Source organism: Danio aesculapii, chromosome 22 (genome assembly GCF_903798145.1).
Source record: "Danio aesculapii chromosome 22, fDanAes4.1, whole genome shotgun sequence".
NCBI lineage: Eukaryota > Metazoa > Chordata > Actinopteri > Cypriniformes > Danionidae > Danio > Danio aesculapii.
The window spans coordinates 23,025,798-23,048,191 of record NC_079456.1 but is presented as its reverse complement, the minus strand read 5'-3'; the positions used below and the strand labels follow the sequence as shown (position 1 = coordinate 23,048,191).

Here is a 22,394-nt window from a genome sequence, read left to right as displayed (position 1 = left end):
GGGTTCCCACAACACTTTACAAACTCATATTCAGCTTCATTGTAGCATATAATGGACACTATTTGTCAAATAAGAGTCTTTACACAATCTGAAACGATGCGTCATCTATTTGTTTTTAAGCACAAATAAAAGTAGGTGTAAATTTAATGAATGTAAATTGGCTCGTAAATTTAATTTCGCGTTGACTTTAAGGTCAAAAACTACAATGACTGTTGTAGCACACTAAAACTAAACGTCATATGTTCGTTCTTTATTTGAAACTAAACATAAATGACCATCATGGTGACAACATTTCACATCATCGCAATTTTTTAACGCGTGTTCTCAATGTAATCCTTTCAGATGAAAATGGTGTAAAAAGTCTTTTGTACAAGTGATCAAATTTGCTGCATGGCATCACCCCCCCCCCCCCCATGTGTACATAAGGCCAATTTTTTCCTTTCTAGGGAAATTGATTTGTATTTGCCTCGTTTTGTGACTCTACTGTGTTGTGTGTGATCAGACCGACAATCTTAAGGAACCCCCATTTTGTTCCCATCAGCACCAGAAGTCCTGCTTACCTGCCTGAATGTTGGGATTTGGGATTTTTTGTTTGTTGCGCTGGAAGGCCTGCATCTCTGACGCCCCGTCTTGCCATAAAGAGTTTCCATACAAGCTCTTGGAATCTTTCCGTCATATTTTAATAAATGACTATTATGCCAAGCGTTGTCACTTTTATTTCCATGACCAGCAAACAATGCTTCATTCTAATAATCACTCAGACAGATTCACTCTTGATGGAGAAAGATTTGAGAATCCAGTTGGCACCTTGATAAAAACGACATCGAAAACACATCCAAAATGCTAATCAATTTAATGTCAAAATCTTGACGTCTATTTGACATCAGCGCATTGATGCTTTTTTGACCACCAATAATGATCAAAGCAGTCAGGTTTTATTCATCTATAAGCTTCAATTACACATTTACACTGGATTTTGTATGCCTTCAATGCATGTAAACTACCTTGATGACAGAGCAACATCAAATCTAGCATGGCATAAAAAAAAAATCAATTCGATGTAATTTGACATCAAGGTAGTTTACATGCACTGTAGGGATTTAAAAAATCAGGTTTAAATTTGGAATTGAAACTTTCAGGTGAATAAAATTGTTCTTATATTATACTTTTTGCGTCATTATGTTGGTGGTCAAAGAAGCATTATGTGCGGATGTGGACATATGGACATAAAAAATTTGACATCAAATCAATGTGCATTTTTGACTTTTTTTATACCGTCCTCTCCAAGGTATATGCTTCATTTTATTATTTGGTTAAAAAAAAGATGAAAAACTTGATAAAAACGACATAAAAAGCACATGTCAAACATGCAAATTGATTTAAAGTCAAAACCTTGATGTCTATTTGACATCCGCGCACTGATGCTTCTTTGACCACCAAAATAATGATCAGCGTAGTCAGGTTTTATTCATCTGAAAGCTTCGATTACACATTTACACTGGATTTTGTATCCCTACTATCCATGTAAACTACTTTTATGTCAAAGCAATGTCAAATTGACATCTAACACTGGTATCAAAAAATGTCTATTTGATGTAATTTGACATCAAGGTAGTTTACATGCATTATAGGGCTTAAAAAATCAGGTTTAAATGTGGAATTGAAGCTTTCAGATGAATTAAACTGTTCTTATAATAATTTTTGTGTCATCATGCTGGTGGTCAAAGAAGAATTATGTGCGGATGTCAAATGGACATCCAAACATTAGGATCAAATCCATCAATTCCATGTGCATTTTAGATGTCGTCCTCTCTGAGGTATAGGCTTCATTTTATTATTTGGTAAAAAAGATAAAAACCTCGATGAAAACGACATCGAAAAACGCCAAAAATGCTAACTGATTTGATGTCAAGATCTTGATGTCTATTTGACATCCACGCACTGATACTTTTTTGACCACCAAAATAATGATCAGCGTAGTCAGGTTTTAATCATCTGAAATGCTTCGATTACACATTTACACTGGATTTTGGTTTTTGTATCCCTACAATCCATGTAAACTACTTTTATGTTAAAGCAACGTCAAATTGACATCTAACACTGGTAAAACGTCAATTTGATGTAATTTGACATCAAGGGAGTTTACATGCATTAGGGCTAAAAAATTCAGGTTTAAATGCAATAGTGTCTGGATGCAGCCCTTATGATGCAAGCTAAGATTGCATCACTCAGCGATACAATGTCAGACACAATGAACTCAATGGAGTGAGTGATGTCACTGTGACGAGTAGGGTTAGGTGAGCGCATTAAACAGCATTGGATGCAGCTCAGATTGCACTGCACCATGTCTGCATCCAGTCCCTCTCTTTAAACCTGGAATTGAAGCTTTCAGCTGAATAAAACTGTTCTTAAATATTATAATACTTGTGTAATTATGTTGGTGGTCAAATCGATGTGCATTTTTGACATATTTGATGTTGTTTTGATGTCCTCTCCGAGGTATAGGCTTCACTTTATTATTTGGATAAAAAAAGATAAAAACCTAGATAAATATTACATTGAAAAGCATGTTAAAAATGCTAACTGATTTTATGTCAAAACTTTGATGTCTATTTGACATCCGCGCATTGATGCTTTTTTGACCACCAAAAATAATGATTAAATTTTATTCACTCATTCATTCATTTTCTTTTTGGCTTAGTCCCTTTATTAATCTGGGGTCACAATAGCAGAATGAACCACCAACTTACGCAGCATATGTTTTAGGCAGCTGATGCCCTTCCAGCTGCAACCTATCACTGGGAAACATCCATACACACTCATACAGACAATTTAGCTTACCCAATTCACCTATAGCACATGTCTTTGGACTTGTGGGGGAAACTGGAGCACCCAGAGGAAACCCACACACACACGGGGAGAACATGCAAAGTATACACAGAAATGCCAACTGACCCACCCGAGGCTCAAACCAGTGACCTTCTTGCTGTAAGGCGAACGTGCTACCCACTGCACCACCGCCCAGCCCCAGCCCAGTTTTATATTCATCTGAAATTACTACAGAGCAACATCAAATCTATCGTTTTGATGTCCTCTCCGATATAGATAAATAAACACACCCAACTCAAAGGGCTCCTAAAAACATCTTTTAATTGTTATGCTGTATCTTTTATGTTACTTCCTTGATGCCCTAGATCAGGGTTATAACAATATCAAGGTGCCAACTGTGTAAGAATTGCATTTTCAAAACATACAGTACACACACACGTACCTGATCCTGCTCTAAATACAGTGCGAAGATTAGTTAAAAAGATGCAAACTGCCAATAAATTACAGCCTATTCAAGAAGAAACCTGAACAAAGCATACAAATCTTGTGTTTATCATCTAAAGTGAACAGGTTTAGAGTTTGAATACCAAAACACGCAGATTTGAGGAATGAATTCAGTGAAGACACATGATGTTGTTGGGCTGAAGAGGTGAATTGTGGGATATTCGTTCGGCCTCCATGGGTACATTCAGACTGCACTCGTTTGTAGGTCTGGCTTTAGCTTTTCTGAGAACCTCCTGTTAGAAATGAACAGCAAATACAGCACGTTAGCATACTTTATACATTTAGCATACATATGCCTTCAAACATGAAATATGTAATTTTTAAATTAGATATACGTTTTAGGAAAATATTACACTTTCATTCTCAGTATTTACAGTTGTTGCTTTGAGTTTATAAAATAAAAATTCTACAAATTGCTTCATTTTTAGTTAGAAAACAAAAGTTTGCTAGTGTTAAGACCCTTAAAATGCACATTTTTTGATTGATGGATTGATTGATTAATTATTTGATTGGGAATTTTATAAGAAAGTTATAATCATTTTAATTATCTGTGGAGCACCTTTAGCTGTTAAAATGTGTAAATACACCTATTGACAAACCATTGCAGTATAAAAACAGTTTTAATCAAAACTGAACATTTATTAAAATTATATAATAATAATAATAATAATAACAATAATAATAATAATAACAATAATAATAATAACATAATAATAATAATAATAATAATAATAATAATAATAACAATAATAATAATAACAATAATAACAATAATAATAATAACATAATAATAATAATAATAATAATAATAATAATAATAATATAATAATAATAACAATAATATAATAATAATAAAAAATAATAGTAATAATAATAATAGTAATAGTAAAATAATAATAATAATAATAATAATAATAGTAATATAACAATAGTAATAGTAATAATAATAATAATAATAATAATAATAATAATAATAATAATAATAATAATAATAATAATAAATAATAGTAATAATAATAATGCATTTATTTTGAAACCTTTACAATTAAATTCCGGAAAGTACACTGAAAAAAGTGTTGCATGCAAAACTGTTGCAAACAATTTATTTGTGTTGAATTTAAACAAACAAATTAAATTGAGCAATGTTCAACTTAATTTGATTGTTTAAATTCAGCCAAAATAAATTGTTTACAACCACTTAACGTAAAAAAATTGAGTAAATCCAAGGAATCATCTTTAAATAATTTTTTCAGTGTATGTTCTATATGTTTTTATATAATTTACAGCATTTTCATTTATCACTTTTTTTTCATTTAGCATTTTTTAATCAATTAAAACTGGTAAATAAAGTAACACAGTTGTAAAGACATCTTAACAGTTAGTAATTAATGAAAAGTTGCAGATCAGATTCAATATGGTTACATGAAAAATAAACAAAGCTATGTTTCAAAAATATTGTTTCAAAAATAACAATTCTTTAGGTCCAAACAGACCAAATATATTCATATATTTTTAGATGAATATAACTTCATATTATACGTACAAACTTTAAATGCAAAGAATATTTTTAAAAAATCTGAAATTTAATGAAATATTATGTATATTAAATGCATTTGCTTAAACTGCTTTTTTGAACATTAAACTGTGTCCAAACTTGCACACGAAAAAAAAGTACAGTAGCAGACAGTAAAACACCTTAGAATATACATATATTTAAAAACCACCACTTCATTATTCTCGATCACAGAGGCATAAAACTAAACTGTGTTTCCCCTTTAAAACTGACTGAGCTGTATATCAAGTTCCTCACAGGAACAGATCTGACCTGTATTAAATGTTAAAACCGAGCGAGCAGACAGAATCTACTCGGGCCAAAGCCCTAAACCAACATAACCACATCATTTACTGAAGGCCGTGATTTCCAGAGCCGTCCTGCTGAGAGAACACACTGATCCGCTGACAGATTCACTCACACCGACACGTAATCCATCAATACAGTAGTCAAAGACAACAAGAGAGTAAGACTGGATTATTTCACAACGGCGATGAGTAAATACTGTATAACCTGGACTGGCAGCGATATGATCAACACTATTTACTATTGCTTAAAGAAAAAAATATGAATTCAGAACTTATTGTGGAAATAAAATACTAATGAGAAATGAATTATTTCAGACATTTAATGACATGTTAATCATATTCATGAAAATGTGTTAAATGATTCCTATGATGCTTTACATAAACAAGTTAAGTAAAGTTTCAGCTAAAATACCATATGGACCATTTGTATTACAATGCTGTAAGTAACAAAAAACACATGTTTTTATTTGTGTGTCTTTAAATGCAAATGAGCTTTTGATCCCCGCCCCCTTTTTCCAAAACAAGGCAGAGGCTTTATAGCTACTGCTTCTTTGATGCCCTAGACCACGGTCGTAACAATATCAAGGTGCCAACTGTGTATGCAATGCAATTTAAAGAAACACACACACGCGTGCACGCACGCACGCACACACGCACACACACACGTATCTGCTCCTGCTCTCAAATATAGTGCAAAGACGAATTAAAAAGACATAAACTGCCAATACATTACAGCCTGTTCAAGAAGAAATGTGCCTTGATTTCTCCGCCAATAACAATCGTGTCTCGTCAGTTTAAACTCTTTATTGATGGATTTCAAACAAAAAGAGTGTGACAATAAAATCCACACACAAAAACATCAACACACAAGTTCATATAATGTTGGTTATGCCTGCAAATGTAAATGCTTGGAGAAGAAATCATACGTGTATTGGTATAAAGTGAATCTGTGAAACAACAGGGTTCCACACAATTCATTATCATGTGGTCCCAACATAAACCGATTAAGTTGACAACACTTTTAAACAGATTTATGTGCATTGAGCATAAAAAATTAAGTTGTCTCAATGAAATCTCAAGAAATCTGTTGTTTCAGCTCATTTTAAGTAGTTTGAACGGTGTAAAAAAATATTTTTTTGAGTGCAGTGCCACACTATCAGTTAGGGAATTTGTTCCACTAAAATGATCACAAATAAATTTTAAGCAAGTAAACTGGCTTCTGAATTGCACCTAAAAAATGACTTTGCAGCTTTTAATTTGGCATTCCTGTTTTTAAGGCTCGCCAGTGGTTTACATTTTGTGGAGAACCTTCTGTATTCACTCTGGGGGTAGTCTCTCTTGATTGTACACCTAACTCCTGTGAGAGTGTTCATGATCCGTCCAACTGTTGGGAAGGGTGTTTTCTTCACAAACAGTTGTTTTGGGCCAAACCTAATGTTTTGCTATCTCTCTGATGGGTTTGTTTTGTTTTTTTTCAGCCTAATGATGGCTTGATTGACTGACAGTGACAGTTCTTTGGATCTCATATTGAGAGTTGAACAGATTCCAAAAGCAAATAGCACACTTGAAATGAACTCCTTTATCTGCTCATTGTAATTGGAATAATGAAGGAATAAAAACACACCTCTGGCCGTGGAAAGGCTTAGAAGCCAACTATCCGATTACTTTTGGACCCTTAAGAAATGGGAAGCAAATATGCAAACTGTTGTAATTTCTACACCGTTCACCTGATTTGAATGTAAATACCCTTCAAATTAAAGCTGACAGTCTGCAGTTAAAACACACTTTTTTTTTCATTTCAAATTGATTGTGTTGCTGTATAGAGGCAAAAATGTTAGAGTTGTGTCGATGTCCAAATATTTATTGACCTAACTGTGTATATATGCATAAAATACGCACATGCTCACCAGAGCTTAATTTGTAAATTGAGAGGTTTACATTTCTATGTAGTATACTTTTTCCTGCTGCTTGCAAAATGTTACTGTGCTGTCAATGGCAATGCTGGTCAACTAATGCCTCTTGAACATTCATTGTCAAGCACATTTTAAAATGTGTAAAATTTAAGTTATTGCATAGAATTTAAAAAGTCTTACAAAATTGCTTTATATTTTTACATTAATTATTAGATAACTATTACAAAGCATTTTCGATTTAACATTTCGGTTTAGCCCAGAATTTTCCTTTCGGTGCATCAATACTATTAATTCAACTCAACCTGGCCTCATCCACTTGAACAGGATTTTTTTTTAATCAGAATATTAGATTTATTGTAATTTAATATTGGGAGGAAGAAACTTCAAGATCAAACTCTTTGAAGTGACTTTTATTTTACAGTATGCTAGAACTGCAGCGTTATGCACTAAGGACACATTTAAAACATGACAAAATATTATTAAATCAACGACTAAATGTGCTCCCAAAGTAAGAGATTTAATGTGATATTACTGCAAAGTGCACTCTTTTTTTATCTTTAAAGTGTTGAGAAAGTACAAGTGTTTTTTTTTTTCTTTAAATCTCTCAATACAGTTTTTTAGATATAATTTTTAGATCTGAAGTACACCACAAGTGCACATTTACTACAAATAAGCGACCTTCCTTTTCTCCTGAATTTAAGATTTATTCACTCTCATGTTGTACAAAACCTGTAAGATTTTATCCCTTCTGTGCAGCACAAAGCAAATGAGCAATATCACACAAGGAGGAAACCAATATATCAGTACATCTGAGATTCATCCATAGGCATGAGACTATAGGCCAATAAATATAACACAACCTAACTGCAATTCAGAACTCAGAGGCTAATTCAAATTTTATTTGTACTCCTCATCTCATTCATACATTTTGCCAAGACTTCCTCATCCCCCAATGATAGTTAAGATTTAATAATTATCCATTTCTGTACAAATGAAAATCATATGAATTTGTACGAATCATCTACTTTTTTGACAATGTGTTAAACAGTTATGTTTCCTCATGAGCTAGTAAGGCTGGATTTAATGTTTAGACAACAGCTTGACAGCACAAGTGTTGAGGTCAAAAAATATTGATGACCGTGTTATAAAATGCATGACATATTTATAATGGCTTCATGACAATCATGTTTATGACAGATTTATGACAAGTTTTTTGTCTTGGCAATGTCAAGTTGTGATGATGAAGACAAAACCGAATGATCAATGAGCGAATGACACTTGTGATATAAGCATGCATAAAATCTCATTTACATTCACAACATATGCTATGTCATGATTATAAGATCTAATGACAGTCTTATCAACAGCCCTTCAAATAAAATTTTAACCGAATCAACTAAGGAGGTGATTAAAGACAACTACAATCTGTGACACAGCTGCAACAGTATTTGTACATTTCTAGTGATTTTGACCTTTTCTATCGCATGGCTAGAATACCTTTCAGCCAATCAGATTTGGAGATATTTTGAACTTCAATACATTTAAAGAAAAACGGGGACCAAAACCAAAGTAAGGCTTGAGATTTGAGTATATTATGATGCACTTTTCTAATTTCAAACACTTCAATATGCAATCCAAAATTCAATAGAATAAGCCTGCATCTTCAACACAAACTAATTTTTGGGTTTAAAACACGCCTAAAGGACATCCAAACATACACATCGTAGGCTAAAACAAGACTAATTTGGACTGTCAATGATAGGTGGTAATCCAAAAATAGAACAGTCATCAATTAAATGACTACACATGTCTAATCTGTCTATTTGAGTCACAAGTCAAAACTTAATCTTGTTTAGCCAAGGTATCTATGTCTGGATGTCTATTAGATGTGTTTGCTTGGTAGATAAATGCCTATAAATAATCACTGTCCATCAAAAGAGGCCACATATATATATGCGTGAAACTTTTAGCTGTTCTTAAAATACAGCTCGGAGGCCTTGACCCAAACTTCCCAACTAGTAATATGGACGAATTAATAGATGCATACTAAATAGGAGCGGTTGTATTGTTATGCTAAACCTCACCTCAACATGCAAAACAAATGTGGTGGGTTTGAAACGGAACACAGCGAAGGTCACCGTCCTTTCATTTAAATGCATGTATTATACATAAGTTTGTATATTAAAAAAAGAAGGACCACAAAAGCACTAATGTGTATTTTCTATCCTTATTAGTAATGAGGAAAAAGAAAACGAGATTAAAAAAAAAAACTCTTAGCACCTGAACTCGCTCTCAGCATTCCATTAATTACCCAGACAATGGCAACAACTTCAGAAGCAGATTTTTCAATTTCAGAGAGGAGAGAGAGAGAGAGGATGGAGAGAAAGAGGAAGAGAGAAACAGAGGCAGGGAGAGGGGGAACGAGATAGATGGAGAGAGAGAGAGAAACGCATGTATTCAGGCTCCTTCATGCTATACCAGCACTTAAATCCGACGGACCTCCCATAAAAAAAGACTCAAGGTTACGTCCATTGAAAATCCTCACAACACCACTTCAGAAATCCATTTAGAGCCAGTGCTAGAACATCTAATTCAAACATGTTGTCCTGTTAAAATGCTCGCGCAGTTCCTCTAAAACTCTCTTTCCCGCCGCTGCCGCTCGCCGGGCCTCTTTGTGAAGGCGATTACATTTCCACATTCTGTAGCACAAAGACATAATTACACAGGATCCAGAACGCAGCCCAAACAGAAGGTCAGACATGAAAAATGACCTCTTATTGTCACAAATGATAGGCCGCTTCGCCAAGAGTAATTTGTAACAATACCTCCAACTCGCAGTTCGCTGGAACGGCCAATGGAACAAAGTCCAGATATGAAAGTGTGTTTAATGAGAGTCGAGTGCACTAAGAAGCTCACTCAGTAGAAATTGTTTTAATTCTGTCTTCATTTGCTCACATTGCAAACCTGTTTGATTTCATCTGTGGAAAACGGGATGTTTTGATGAACGTTAATGCTGCTGTTTTTCATTTAAGCAAATATGGATGCCATGAAGTGATTCATATTTATGTGTGATTGCTTATGAAAACACATAAGAATGCATCTTTGCATCTGAAAACACAAGACACAGCAATTAGGAATGTGGTTTTAAAGCAATTCCTCTGCCATGTTGCCATCAATTAAAACTCCACTGCCCAGCAATGTCCACCAGAGTGAATGACTTTGTATTAAATGTTTATTTCTCTACCATAAGCTGTCTCCAAAGATGTTTCAGAGAAATTGGCACTAGATTCAACCAGCCTCAAAACCACAGACCGTACCATCTTCACCTCTAAGGTCATCTGATACCAGCCACCCAGACGGCTGCTCCAATAATCGATTTACAGAATCAAAGATTTTCTGCACAAACTGTCCAGAAACCATCTAGGGGACCTCATCTACAAGCTTATCGCTCTCATTGGGTCTCTTCCTGATAGCAGCTTCCCACCGTAACCAATTTGAGCTGTTTGGAGATGTTCGCTTCATGGATGAATTCCAGTGGCCTATGGTGGTGGTGAGGTTATGGTATGTTATCCAATGAACACAGCTGCATGTTATTAGTGGCATTTTGAACACACGAAGATACTGCAAGGAGATCCTGAGACCCACTGTTATGCCATTCATCCACAAACATCACCTCATGTTTCAGCCTGATAATACATGGCCCAATGTTGCTCTCATTCATTCATTTTCTTTTCGGCTCAGTCCCTTTATTAATCTGGGGTCGCCACAGCGGAATGAACCGCCAACTTATCCAGCATGTTTAATCCAGAGGATGCCCTTCCAGCTGCAACCCATGACTGGAAAACACCCATACACTCTCATTCACACATACACTACGGCCAATTTAGCTTATTCAATTAACCTATACCGCATGCCTTTGGACTTGTGGGGGAAACTGGAGCAGCCAGAGGAAACCCACGCGAACACGGGGAGAACATGCAAACTCCACATAGAAGTGCCAACTGACCCAGCCGAGGCTCAAACCAGTGATCTTCTTGCTGTGAGGTAATCGTGCTACCCACTGCGCCACCGTGACGCCCCCCAATGTTGCTCTGGATTGGCAAATACAACAGTGTGTTCCAGCTCCTGCCAATATCCAGCAACTTCGCACAGCCATTTAAAAAGGACTGGACCAATATTCCACAGTTCACAATGTACAACCTGATCAACTCTATGCAAAAGAGATGGTTTGCACAGCGTGAGGCAAATATTGGTCACCAATTGTCCACCCCGGACCCCCCAACACAGTAAAACTGCACATTTTACAGTGGCTTTTTATGGTGGCCAGCCTAAGGCACACCTGTGCAATAATCATAATTTCTAATCAGTATTTTGATATGCCACACAAAGAAGAAGAGCTCACGTACACAGATTTAGACAAATGTGTGAATCTGAAAAATGGGAGTAAATAGTGTTCCATTTATATTTTTGTTGAGTGTAGCATTACAATTATTATTGTTGTTGTTTTTTTTTTTTCAAACTGCTGAATACACTTTATTGTATGAAAACGAGCAGTGTGAACAATACTCCTTTTGCATTCCAACGAAGATGGTTTGGAAAGCATCAGATCTCTGAAATGAAATAAGATGTTTTTTTAATTACTACTCAGTTACTTATAAACAGAATATATGTTATGTAGACATAAGTAAACACAGTTAAATATTTGAGGCTACTCAGTTTGACCACCAAAGCCGCACAAAACAAACCCCAGGAAAATTACACCCCGACTCTAAACAGAATCAGTTTCACCGTTAAAAATACAACCTCCAATCGTTTAAATTACTGCAGAATTATCAAAAAATCTATAACCTATAATAATTTCATAAGCAGTGAGACTCAAGCTTCATTAATGAGATCTGAGTTGCCTGAAACACTTAAATACATCCCAAGAATATCCTCCAAAATGACATGCCAACAAATAGGCTCTTAGATAAAACCAGATCACTGACCCTGTTTTACAAACCACCCAAATCCTCAACGTGAAAAAATCTGCTTATTTTTAAAAAACTAATACCATTATTAAGGCGAGACACAGCAGACATAAACACTGTTTCTCATGCACCTGTCAATTTAGAGAGCTTTTGGCTTTACAGTGGGGATTTTATGTCTAATGTAAAAGAAAATACATTTAAAAGTGTTTCTTTGAATGCATTTAACAATTTCTGCTTGTAGATTTAATTACAGTACATGTTTTACTCAAAATTATTAAGTTTTGATGTATTATAAATTATTAAGTCATAAAATCTCCACTGAAATACACTAAACTGCATAGTTTTATTCATATCTATAATCTGAACGTTTCTACAAAAAGGCATGATCATCCACTCAAAAATAGCTCATTGAGATGTACTCATTTAACTGAGGGCAGGATTTCCATCCAATAAATTTGTTAAGCACCAACTAAAAAAAAAACGATTTAGACAATCAAATACAATTGAGTTGGTCCAACATGATTTATCAAATAAAGTTTAAATACATTTGTATCTTTATTAATTTAAACTCCAAGCCTCTGATAATACAGTATCATGTCTTTTATGTGTCATACATTTGAAGTCTCTCAGTTTTAATTAAAGTTATCCTAAAATGAACTAAAAGACCGATTTTTGAGCATATTTCATGGATTACATATACAGTTATTTGAGACTGATCTCAGAACTAATTTCAGGATAGTTATTGCTCACTAGCAAAGCATCAACTGCATTTTGCTAATTACGCTGCCAACACACAAAGCATGGGTCCTTCTTTCTGCAAGGTGTTAATCTCCAAACTCAACGCATTACATGAAAAATCTGCTAAATCTTCAAACTAAAGTGAAAATTAAACTCTAACAAGTCTTTCTATTACCTTTAAACACCCAAAATTTCTTTAATTGTCAACATTTTCCCTCCCTTAATTCAATAAAAAGGTAATTCAATAAAAAAGGTATTTGGACCAACACAATTCCTTCATTTTGTCCCAACCCAAAAACGCTTAAGTTAACTTAATAGTTTACAAATTAAAGTGGACTGAAACATAAAACAAAGAAATTAGCTGAAGAAATGAAAAGAATTGTGTTGTTTCAGCTCCTTTTAAACAGGGTAGTTTGAACAAGAAGCAGTAATTTTTTGAGCCTACATATGGCCTGATTAAGAAAAAAAAAATACTGTTACTAGCTAAAAAGTAAAATCCTAAAATCCTCTCTTTAAATAAGCTTTCATTTTAAAGTGAGGAATTTTGAAACACTTCATCCAATGCTTAAATGTTTGTGCTATAAAATGCATGCGCTTAATTCTCAAATAATGCCTCATTTGCAAATTTAAACCAAAAGTCTGAGAAAAACTTGTGGATCAACTGTGAAAGTGTGGTGAGAACCACTAGAGCATTTTATCCTATACACCTGCATGTAAAAACAATAAATTTAGTCCATCAAATACTAACGGCATACCAATATGGTGCAAAAACACGCAAAATATCTTCCGTTTCAAAGGTCTTCCAGTTTCACACCTTTTAAGATGAGGGAGTGAGCATCCAAGGGCCACTTCTCTCCAATGAGGCGGCAAGATTGAAGGCTTAAGTGTTTCGTTGTGGCCTGACAATGGCAAGTGTCAGGATGTTCAACGCATATGCTGTGAAAAGTCACTCAAGGTCGTGGAGCAGACAAACATGAATATATAACAAATCAAACACTCTTGTAGACTCGGCTGCATCTGCGAAAGTCACGCGTGTGCTGTATAACATGCACACAAATAGCATGAATCTCTAATACAGCCTGGAAATACAAAAAAAAGCTGAACTTTGCAGGTGTTGAGGCAAGTCTCGCTCTCTGGCAAGGACGTTCAACCTTGAGTCGTGACCCAGTGATGGAGCGTTTCAGGAAATAGCAGAGATTGGGACGACAAATAGCAAATCAAACACACAATGAGCACATGTACACACACACAGACACACACATACTGTACAGGTCAAAACTGCAGCTCTGGAATTCATCCATCCAACAGGCTGGCAGGTCATTTTGACATGGCAAGCTAACTGGGATTTACGTGTTAAGATAAAACATTTACATTATTAGTGTTTTGCAGAAGTAATGCTTCTAGCAATTTTTTTTACTTTTTTAACAGTTGATGACATTTCCATGTTGAAAAAATATTCTGACTTCAGATGATCCACAGATAAACCAAAGACAACTTTGTCCTTTGTATTGTATTGTATTCTGTTCTGTTTTTTCCAGCATAGGCTCATTTTAAAAACGAAGCCCTATATATGATTTCAGAGATCGCAAATTATGTAGCCAGAGCTACACATGGTTACATTTCATTTTTAAAATGAACGCTACTGGCCGGTATGACGCCATTCCTTTTCGCGATTCACATATGGTCTCCATATGGACGGCTTTCCTGCTGTTACCAGTTTGTCCCATTAGCTTTGACCATGATGACGGTGTTCGAGTACGGTGAAGAACAGTTCCAGAAAGCAGGTAAGACAAAAACAGAATCCAAAAAGTAAAATCAACAAGTAAATAACAGGGTGAGAACGTGGTAAAATTTGAAAACGTGGTAAAAATCAGGCGAGGGCTTTTCTTTTTCTGGATTGCTTTTGAAAATTGTTGGTTGGGTTTAGGAAAGTGGGTGAGTGGGTCAATCAAAACAATTGGTTGGGTTTAGGGAAAGAGGAGGGTGGGTCAGTCAGTCAGGTCAGTCAGTCAGCCAGTCAGTAAGTCGACAGCGGCCTCTGATGGGCTTACACGAAAACAGCAGGCGCGAATGGCACTCTCGAGAGAAATTTGAGATCTGAAAAAGCATTCACAGAGGCCTCTGGTGGATTCACGAAAAAAAATGCTAAAAAGTACCTCCTGGGACGTATTTCATGGTTTCCAGAAATGTTTATGGAGGTACGTTTTCAGAAAGAGCCTGGGTTGTTTTTTTCAGGGCAGAATCAACCTTCCACCAATCAATCAATAAATCATAATGATTGAATAAAAGTATTTTAACCTTTGAAATAATTTCGGACCTATAGATGATAGATTTTCTAATTTATAATGAACACCAAACAAAAATCATTTAAAACAGCAGCATCTTAATTACATTTCTACACACCAATTTGATTTTGATTAAAAATCATAATTTTTCGTTTTTTTTTTACAGAACAACCCCTTCCCTAACAGTTTAACCCCTTACATATGAGAAAATAAAATAATAATAGAAAAAAATTAATAAAATAAGAAAAATAATACGACATAAATAAAGATAACTGCTATCCTAAATTCTTTTCAGGGGATGCATTTGTACATTAAGTTACATAGTTACCAAATTACATTGGTGACAGGTTAATTCATCTCTAAATGTACATATTTAAATATCTTGTAATACGTTTCCACCTCTGTCAGTCATTTTTTTCCTTTACACAGACCTGTTTAAGTCTCTGAATCCACCGAGCCACCTTTGGAGGACCTTCTCATTCAATGTACTCAAACAGCATAGTTCACCCAAAAATTGAAATGACCAATAAATGTATTCACTTTCAATTTCACTCAGTGTATATGACTTTCTTCTGTGGGATAAGCACAATCAGAGTAGTTTTTAGTTATTGCCTGGCCTCCATGCCCTTTTTTAGTTTAAAGTGCATACATCCATTGTAAAATCAACCCACACGAAGGAGGCCACCAGTGGTTAATAGATGTCTTTTGAAGTGTGTTGATGTGACTTCCAGTGGCAGCCCAATGCACATAAGTTTCGGGAATAGACACGTTCATGGGAATCAAACTAGCTTGCGTTACGTGCTTTGCGTACTGCATCATTTTTCATAGAGGGTCAGCCAAGATGTTGATGAGAACGTGCATTCGGCAGCCACCGGAGGTCAGTCATTGAGTTTATAATTTAAAATTGTAAAAAAAATTAAATAGCAATTGCGTTAACCCCCTAGTGGTGTACACTGAAAAAAAGATTCAAGATGATGCTCCTTAGATTTACAAAATTTTTTAAAGTTAACTTGGTTGTAAACAATTCATTTAGGGCTGAATTTAAACAAACAAATTAAGTAAATAAATTTATTTGTCTGTTTAATTCACCCATTGAAATTGTTTGCACAATGTTGCAGACGTCATTTTAGTTCTACGATGGTTTTATGCGTCTTTGGAAACTTTTAAAAAGGGTCCACTACCTAATACCATTATACACCATGAAGAGAACATTGTAACTATTCAGAAGATAGTCAGAAGTCATTTACACTGAGGGCCAGTAAATAATGGGGCATTTTTCATTTTTGGGTAAACTATTCCTTTAATAGTCGTGTCAAAACAGCACTTCATTAAAGTCCACTTGAACTGGAAGCTGCAACCCTTTTTTCCATATTGTGACGCAGTTTCCTAGAGAATGGAATATTACATATAAAAACAGTGCATTGGCGTGCATCTTCAACTGAGTGAGCTGACTGGGTGTAGTGAAGTAGGCATTTCATTCAGAAAGATTGGGAAATGGTTTCGGACAGCCGATTCGAATGTTATCACTCGACTGAATAGGCCGTTATCAGTGGTTATCAGCTGATATAGGTCAGTGGTAGCTCATAAAGCTGTTATCATCTAGCCACATGGTTAATCAGCTATAGATCACATACGACTGTGGCCAGGGAAGTTAACGAGAATTAATTTTTATTATTTATTAAAGTTCCTGTTAATTGTGTTTTATTAATGTCTACCCTATACCCTAGCCCTAAACCAAACCATCCACAGTAATTGAAAAACAGATCTGAGTTCTCTATTATTATAGCTAAATTACCGATGTGGATGGATTATAACAGCCTTCTGACCTACCAGTAGGCGCAGAAGGCCACTACAGTCCCATATCTATCAGCTGATAACACTGATAATACCCATTCAATCGAGTGATAACATCGAAGCGGGTGAGTTTGGAAGAGTTATTACAACCTACCAGACACCTCCTTACTAGTTCTGTTTGTTGTCAAGAAACTGATAGAGAGTTAGAGGGGCGCGGTTAGGTATGTTAGCCACGCCAAATACCTCAGACAGACGTAATATCTGAAATTGAACTGAAAACAAACAGGAAGCGTAGTAGAATACAGGGCAAACGTTTTTTTCTTAATGACATGCACAGATGAACTGTTCACGGGGCACACAACTAGCAATGTTCTTTCATTTATTCATTTCTCCTTCGGCTTAGCCCTTTATTTTTTAGGGGTCACCACAGTGGGAATGAACCGCCACTCTTCCAGCACATGTTTTGTGCAGCGGATGCCCTTACAGCCACAACCCAGTACTGGGGAAACTCCTATACAATCACACGAGCTAAGACCAATTTGGTTTACTCAATTCACTTATACCGCATGTGTTTGGACTGCGAGAGGAAACTGGAACACCAAAGCAAACCCACGCCAACACGGGAGACCGTGCAAACTCCACACAGAAATGCCAACTGGTCCAGCCAGGACTTGAACCAACGACCTTCTTGCTGTGAGGCGACAGTGCTAACCACTGAGCCACCGTGCCGCCCAAATAGCAACATGAGCAATCAAAATCATATGGTTAGTTTTAATGTCCTTTGTACTTTAACAATTTCAGCCAATTAGCAACAAATGCAAGTGATAAGAAACAGTCTATCGTTCATCCATTGTCAATTTTGTCAGAAAACAGCACTGAAGAACTCTTCTGATAAACAGCTGTTCGTACACAGCAGAAATAGTTGATGTCAAACGGCCAGTTATTTAGTCTGCCAGCCGATCCTTAGAGACCCTTCAGTTCCTCTACAACACAGCAGCGGCTTGATATCAGACACCCAGGCGAACATGACACGAAAAGAGGGCCAGATCAGACCAGGATCCCATCAAAGAGAGCGTGGAGGAGCTCCGGGGGGAGCCGTGGTGTTCATCTGTTTCAGTCTGCATCAGAGAGGAGGGCTGCTTTCTGTCACCTGCGGAGAGAAGAAGCAGGCAGAGCCGTCAAGCTGTCATTGACCTGTGGCAAGACTGTGGTGCTGCCGCCGCTGCTGTGGCGAACGGACAAAACTGGATCTGCTTAAACTTCAGGAGAGATGTGAGGAATTCAGACTGACGTCGTGTGATGTGTCGACGTACAACAGGCCGTAGATCATGTGCAGATGTGAGATATTTCGGAGAGATTCAAGTGAGTTTTTCCCACGATCTTAGGGTTAAGTTGCTCTGGGGGGAGGCATGCTAATTCAGAGACAATGGCATTCATCCGCAATTCATGAGCAAACTGATTTCAGATTCAGCTAGACAGCATGGAGGTGTCCATTTGCTATTGAGAATCCATAGAATGCTGGTATGCAACCAAGTGAAATGCAATCATAGCAGTGTTAGATAAAAAAGTCAGACAATAGTGGTTTTTCCCTAAATAATGAAAAAAACCTTCTAGTGTGTTTCCTTGTATTATCCATGATTAATATTTAAATTAGTTTGATGATCTGAAAGTAAAAGGTGTGACATGCAACAAAAAGAAAATAAATTGGTCAGGGGGAAACACTATAACAGTAAATATGAAGGTTTAATATTCGCTGTGGCGTCCCATGATAAAAGCAGCAAATAAGCTGAAAACATACCTGTCCAACTGCTTGTTACGCAACTTTCTAATCAGCCAAGCCATCAGGGCAGCAACTCAGTGCATTTAGGCATGTAGACATTATCAAGATTGACCTGCTGCAGTTCAAACCGAGCATCAGAATGGGGAAGAAAGGTGATTTAAATGACTTTGAACATGGCAATGGTTGTTGGTGCCAGACAGGTTGGTCTGAGTATTTTCAGAAACTGCTGATCATAAGGGGATTTGTCACGCACAACCATGGTCTAGGGTTTACAGAGAATAGTCCGAAAAAGAGAGAAAATTTCCTTTGAGTGGCAGTTTCTGTGGGCGCAAATGCCTTGTTAATGCCAGAGGTCAGAGGAGAATGGCCAGACTGGTTTGAGCTGAGCATCTCTGAATGCACAACACGTCCAACCTTGAGGCGAATGGGCTACAGCAGCAGAAGATCACACCCGGTGCCACTCCTGTCCGCTAAAAACAGGAAACTGAGGCTACAATTCACACAGGCTCCCAAAAGTGGACAATAAAAAGAGTGGAAAAAAAACGTTGCCTGGTCTGATGAGTCTTGATTTCTGCTGCGACATTCTGATGGTAGGGTCAGAATTTAGCGTCACCAAATAAAAGCATGGATCCATCCTGCCTTTATCAACGGTTCAGGCTGGTGGTGAAGTGGTGTGTGGGATATTTTCTTGGCACACTTTGGGGCGCATTAGTCCAAATAAGCATCGTGTTAACACTACAGCCTACCTGAGTATTGTTTGCTGACCATGTCCATCCCTTTATGACCACAGTGTACCCTTCTGATGGCTACTTACAGCAGGATAACGCACTATGTCATAAAGTGTGAATCATCTCAGAACAGGTTTCTTGAGTATGATAATGAATTCACTGTACTCAATGGCCTCCACAGTCCCCAGATTTCAATTAAATAGAGCACCCTTGGGATGTGGTGGACGGGAGATTCGCATCATGGATGTGCAGCCGACAAATCTGCAGCAACTTCGTGATGCTGTCATGTCAATATGGACTAAAATCTCTGAGGAATATTTCCAGTACCTTGTTTAATCTATGCCACAAAGGATTAAGGCAGTTCCAATACTAGTAAGGTGTACCTTATAAAGTGACCGGTGAGTGTATGTTGTTTTGATATATACAATCAACATTTTTAAATGAATAGTTTTACATTTCTTCAATTTATTATTTTAAATGTGTGTTATTTGAAGTGCTTCATGGGATCGTAGATCACTGAAGCCAATAAGTACAGTCTTTGTTTTTGTTTTTGTCAGATTTTCTTGCTTTAAATTAAAGTTTGGCTAATTTGCTTACAAGGCTTACAACACTTTAATGAAGACTTTTTACAATCTATATGAGAAAAAGTCCTCGGGAAATGCACTAGGGCTCTATCTGGAATTAGATGTGCCACAGATGAGCGAACTTTGCAAAGGGGCCTTCAAATAAGTGTTTGCATGATAGGTAACGTGCTACACTTCAAGAAAGCAGACTGGTTACTTATAGATTGCTGAAGTTTGAAACATAAATACTTAATATGTGAATACATTTGTGCAACAGAAGCAATTTACAAAGATATCAGTTTAAGTAGATGCTACAAACCAATTTTTGACTAAAAGCTTGAGATAAGCATTTCTCAAATGAGCGAAAATAAACAGCGTAATTATAACCATTTAGTTATGTTTTTTTGTAAATGAGCGACGTTTTTATGAATTTCTTTTGGCTGGCACTGGACACACATGGGGAGATCAGAAACCAAACTGCGTCTTTGATATACATGTCAGATGAAAATTTTGGCGTTCATGAATAAGGAATGCATTTGTGTGGGGGGAGCATCTTCAATGAGGCTGTTCGTCCAGGGTCTAATGACTTCACCGGGAGACCAGCACCAGTCATTTCACACCACCAACAACCAGTGCTTTTCATTAAGGCCACACACTGCAGGTCAATGAGGTAAGAAAAAACTAATAGTTGATGGTTACATTAAGAATTGCAAATCGTTTCTAAAATAGTGTTTAAATATGCAAATAATGCATTATTAAATGAAATATGTGTTAATTTGCAAACATTTCTAGCACAAAAAAGTCTGGCTCAGAATGTGAGATGTTAAATGTTTTAGTTGTACAAGAGAGCGTGGTCTGTTATCATCAAAAAGCTGACCTGCATTTCAGTGTAAACAGGAAAATATGCTCAACATGAGCGGAAGCATCTTTTTTTTTTTTTTTTTTTGCTCGTTTTGTCCCAGCTGTGTGTTGGCAAGACTTCACACAGTGCTAACAGGATCTATTTCACAAACAGACAATACGGCTAATTGAGAAACAGTTGAGGCTGTTGACACAACTCTTGCCAAGATGCAAAGCCATTTTTTAATGTGGTTGCAAAGATTGAGTATTATTATTTAAGTTGTGACTGCTATGACCTTACATTGAACTCCATTTGGTATGGGTGACTGGCAGTGCTAGGATTAAAATACCTTTGCATCCTGAATTCCAGGAAAGAAAGAAAAAGATTAAATACTTTTAGCTGGATCTTAAAAGTTAAGATAAAAAATTTATGGTAAGGGAAACGGTTATCGATGGGGAAAAGGGCTGATAATGAATGTTTCAACAGCAATAGCTTAGAAACATGAGTAGAACTGCAAAATTAAGTATAAATAAAATGCCAATGTTGTTTGATGTAAATATAAATATACAATTATTTTAGTTTCATTAGCTACGTTCCCATCCACCTATTTTAGATGCTCATTTTAATATGTGCATAAAAACGGTTGATGGAAACGCCAGAGGTACATAAATTTTGAAAATGCGCATAAAAAACATGCGCATGAACTGAGTAGGAATAACCTTTTATTCGATTATTATTAAAAGATGCACAGTAAACTGCGATGGAAACACTTTTACTGAAGCAAATTCTTCAGATGTCGCATTACAAGAAAGTCATGTGATTTTTGTTATAAGAGAGCATGTGAATGATAAAACTGATGAGTGAACGGATAAACCAGCAGCTGAGTACACTGTAAAAACATCGGAAATGTTGTTTTCGTCATTCTAAACGCCTTAACCATTTCAGTATTAGTAGTATCATATTATTATTAATTACCTCCAGAATCAAAAGCATCTGTGGCTCCGCGTCTCAAGCCTTAAAACCCCACTGTGCTTTCAATGCGTGTCAGGATTTGCCTTCTGAAGCGCAAGTCATTTATTAAATGAAGAAAAGATTCACGCAGCTTCTCTTATCGCAGCAAATGAAATTTTTACTGGCACCAGATAATCAGGAAGTGACGATTTTGTTTGCTTTGACTTGTTGGATGGAAACGCCGCTTTATTTGCACACTTTTATGCAATAATCCAGTTTGTCCATAAAGTTAATTCGCATTTTGGATGCAAACATAGCTATTGTCACTTAAGTGTCCTTTATTTAAAAAAAAATTATCTTAATGAACATGAATAAAAATGCTAATTTAATTCAACATTAGGATAAGAAAAGTTAAGAAATAAATAATACAAAAAATTTATACAATTAATAAAAGATCAAACAATATTTGGATAGAATAGTTGGCAGTTCATTCATCTGCTGACAACCTCTGACAAATTAGGGACTAAGCCGAAGCAAAATGAATGAATGAATGAATGAAAGTATAAGTGTCTAACAGTACCATTACAACATCATGAACCTCCTTGGGTGACCTAAGGTCAAGTGCCATGCCGTTAAAG

The 22,394-nt window shown here is 36.2% G+C and overlaps 1 protein-coding gene across 1 annotated transcript in view; it reads right to left on the bottom strand.

Moving 5' to 3' along the window:
- Positions 1–3,299: 3,299 nt before the first annotated feature.
- The window catches only part of LOC130216579 (adhesion G-protein coupled receptor D2), a 146,101-nt gene continuing 127,006 nt past the window's right edge, over positions 3,300–22,394 (bottom strand). The window contains exon 25 of the mRNA XM_056448474.1: positions 3,300–3,566. Coding sequence (XP_056304449.1) covers positions 3,444–3,566 — 123 coding nt within the window. The 3' untranslated portion in view covers positions 3,300–3,443. The remainder of the gene's footprint in view (positions 3,567–22,394) is intronic.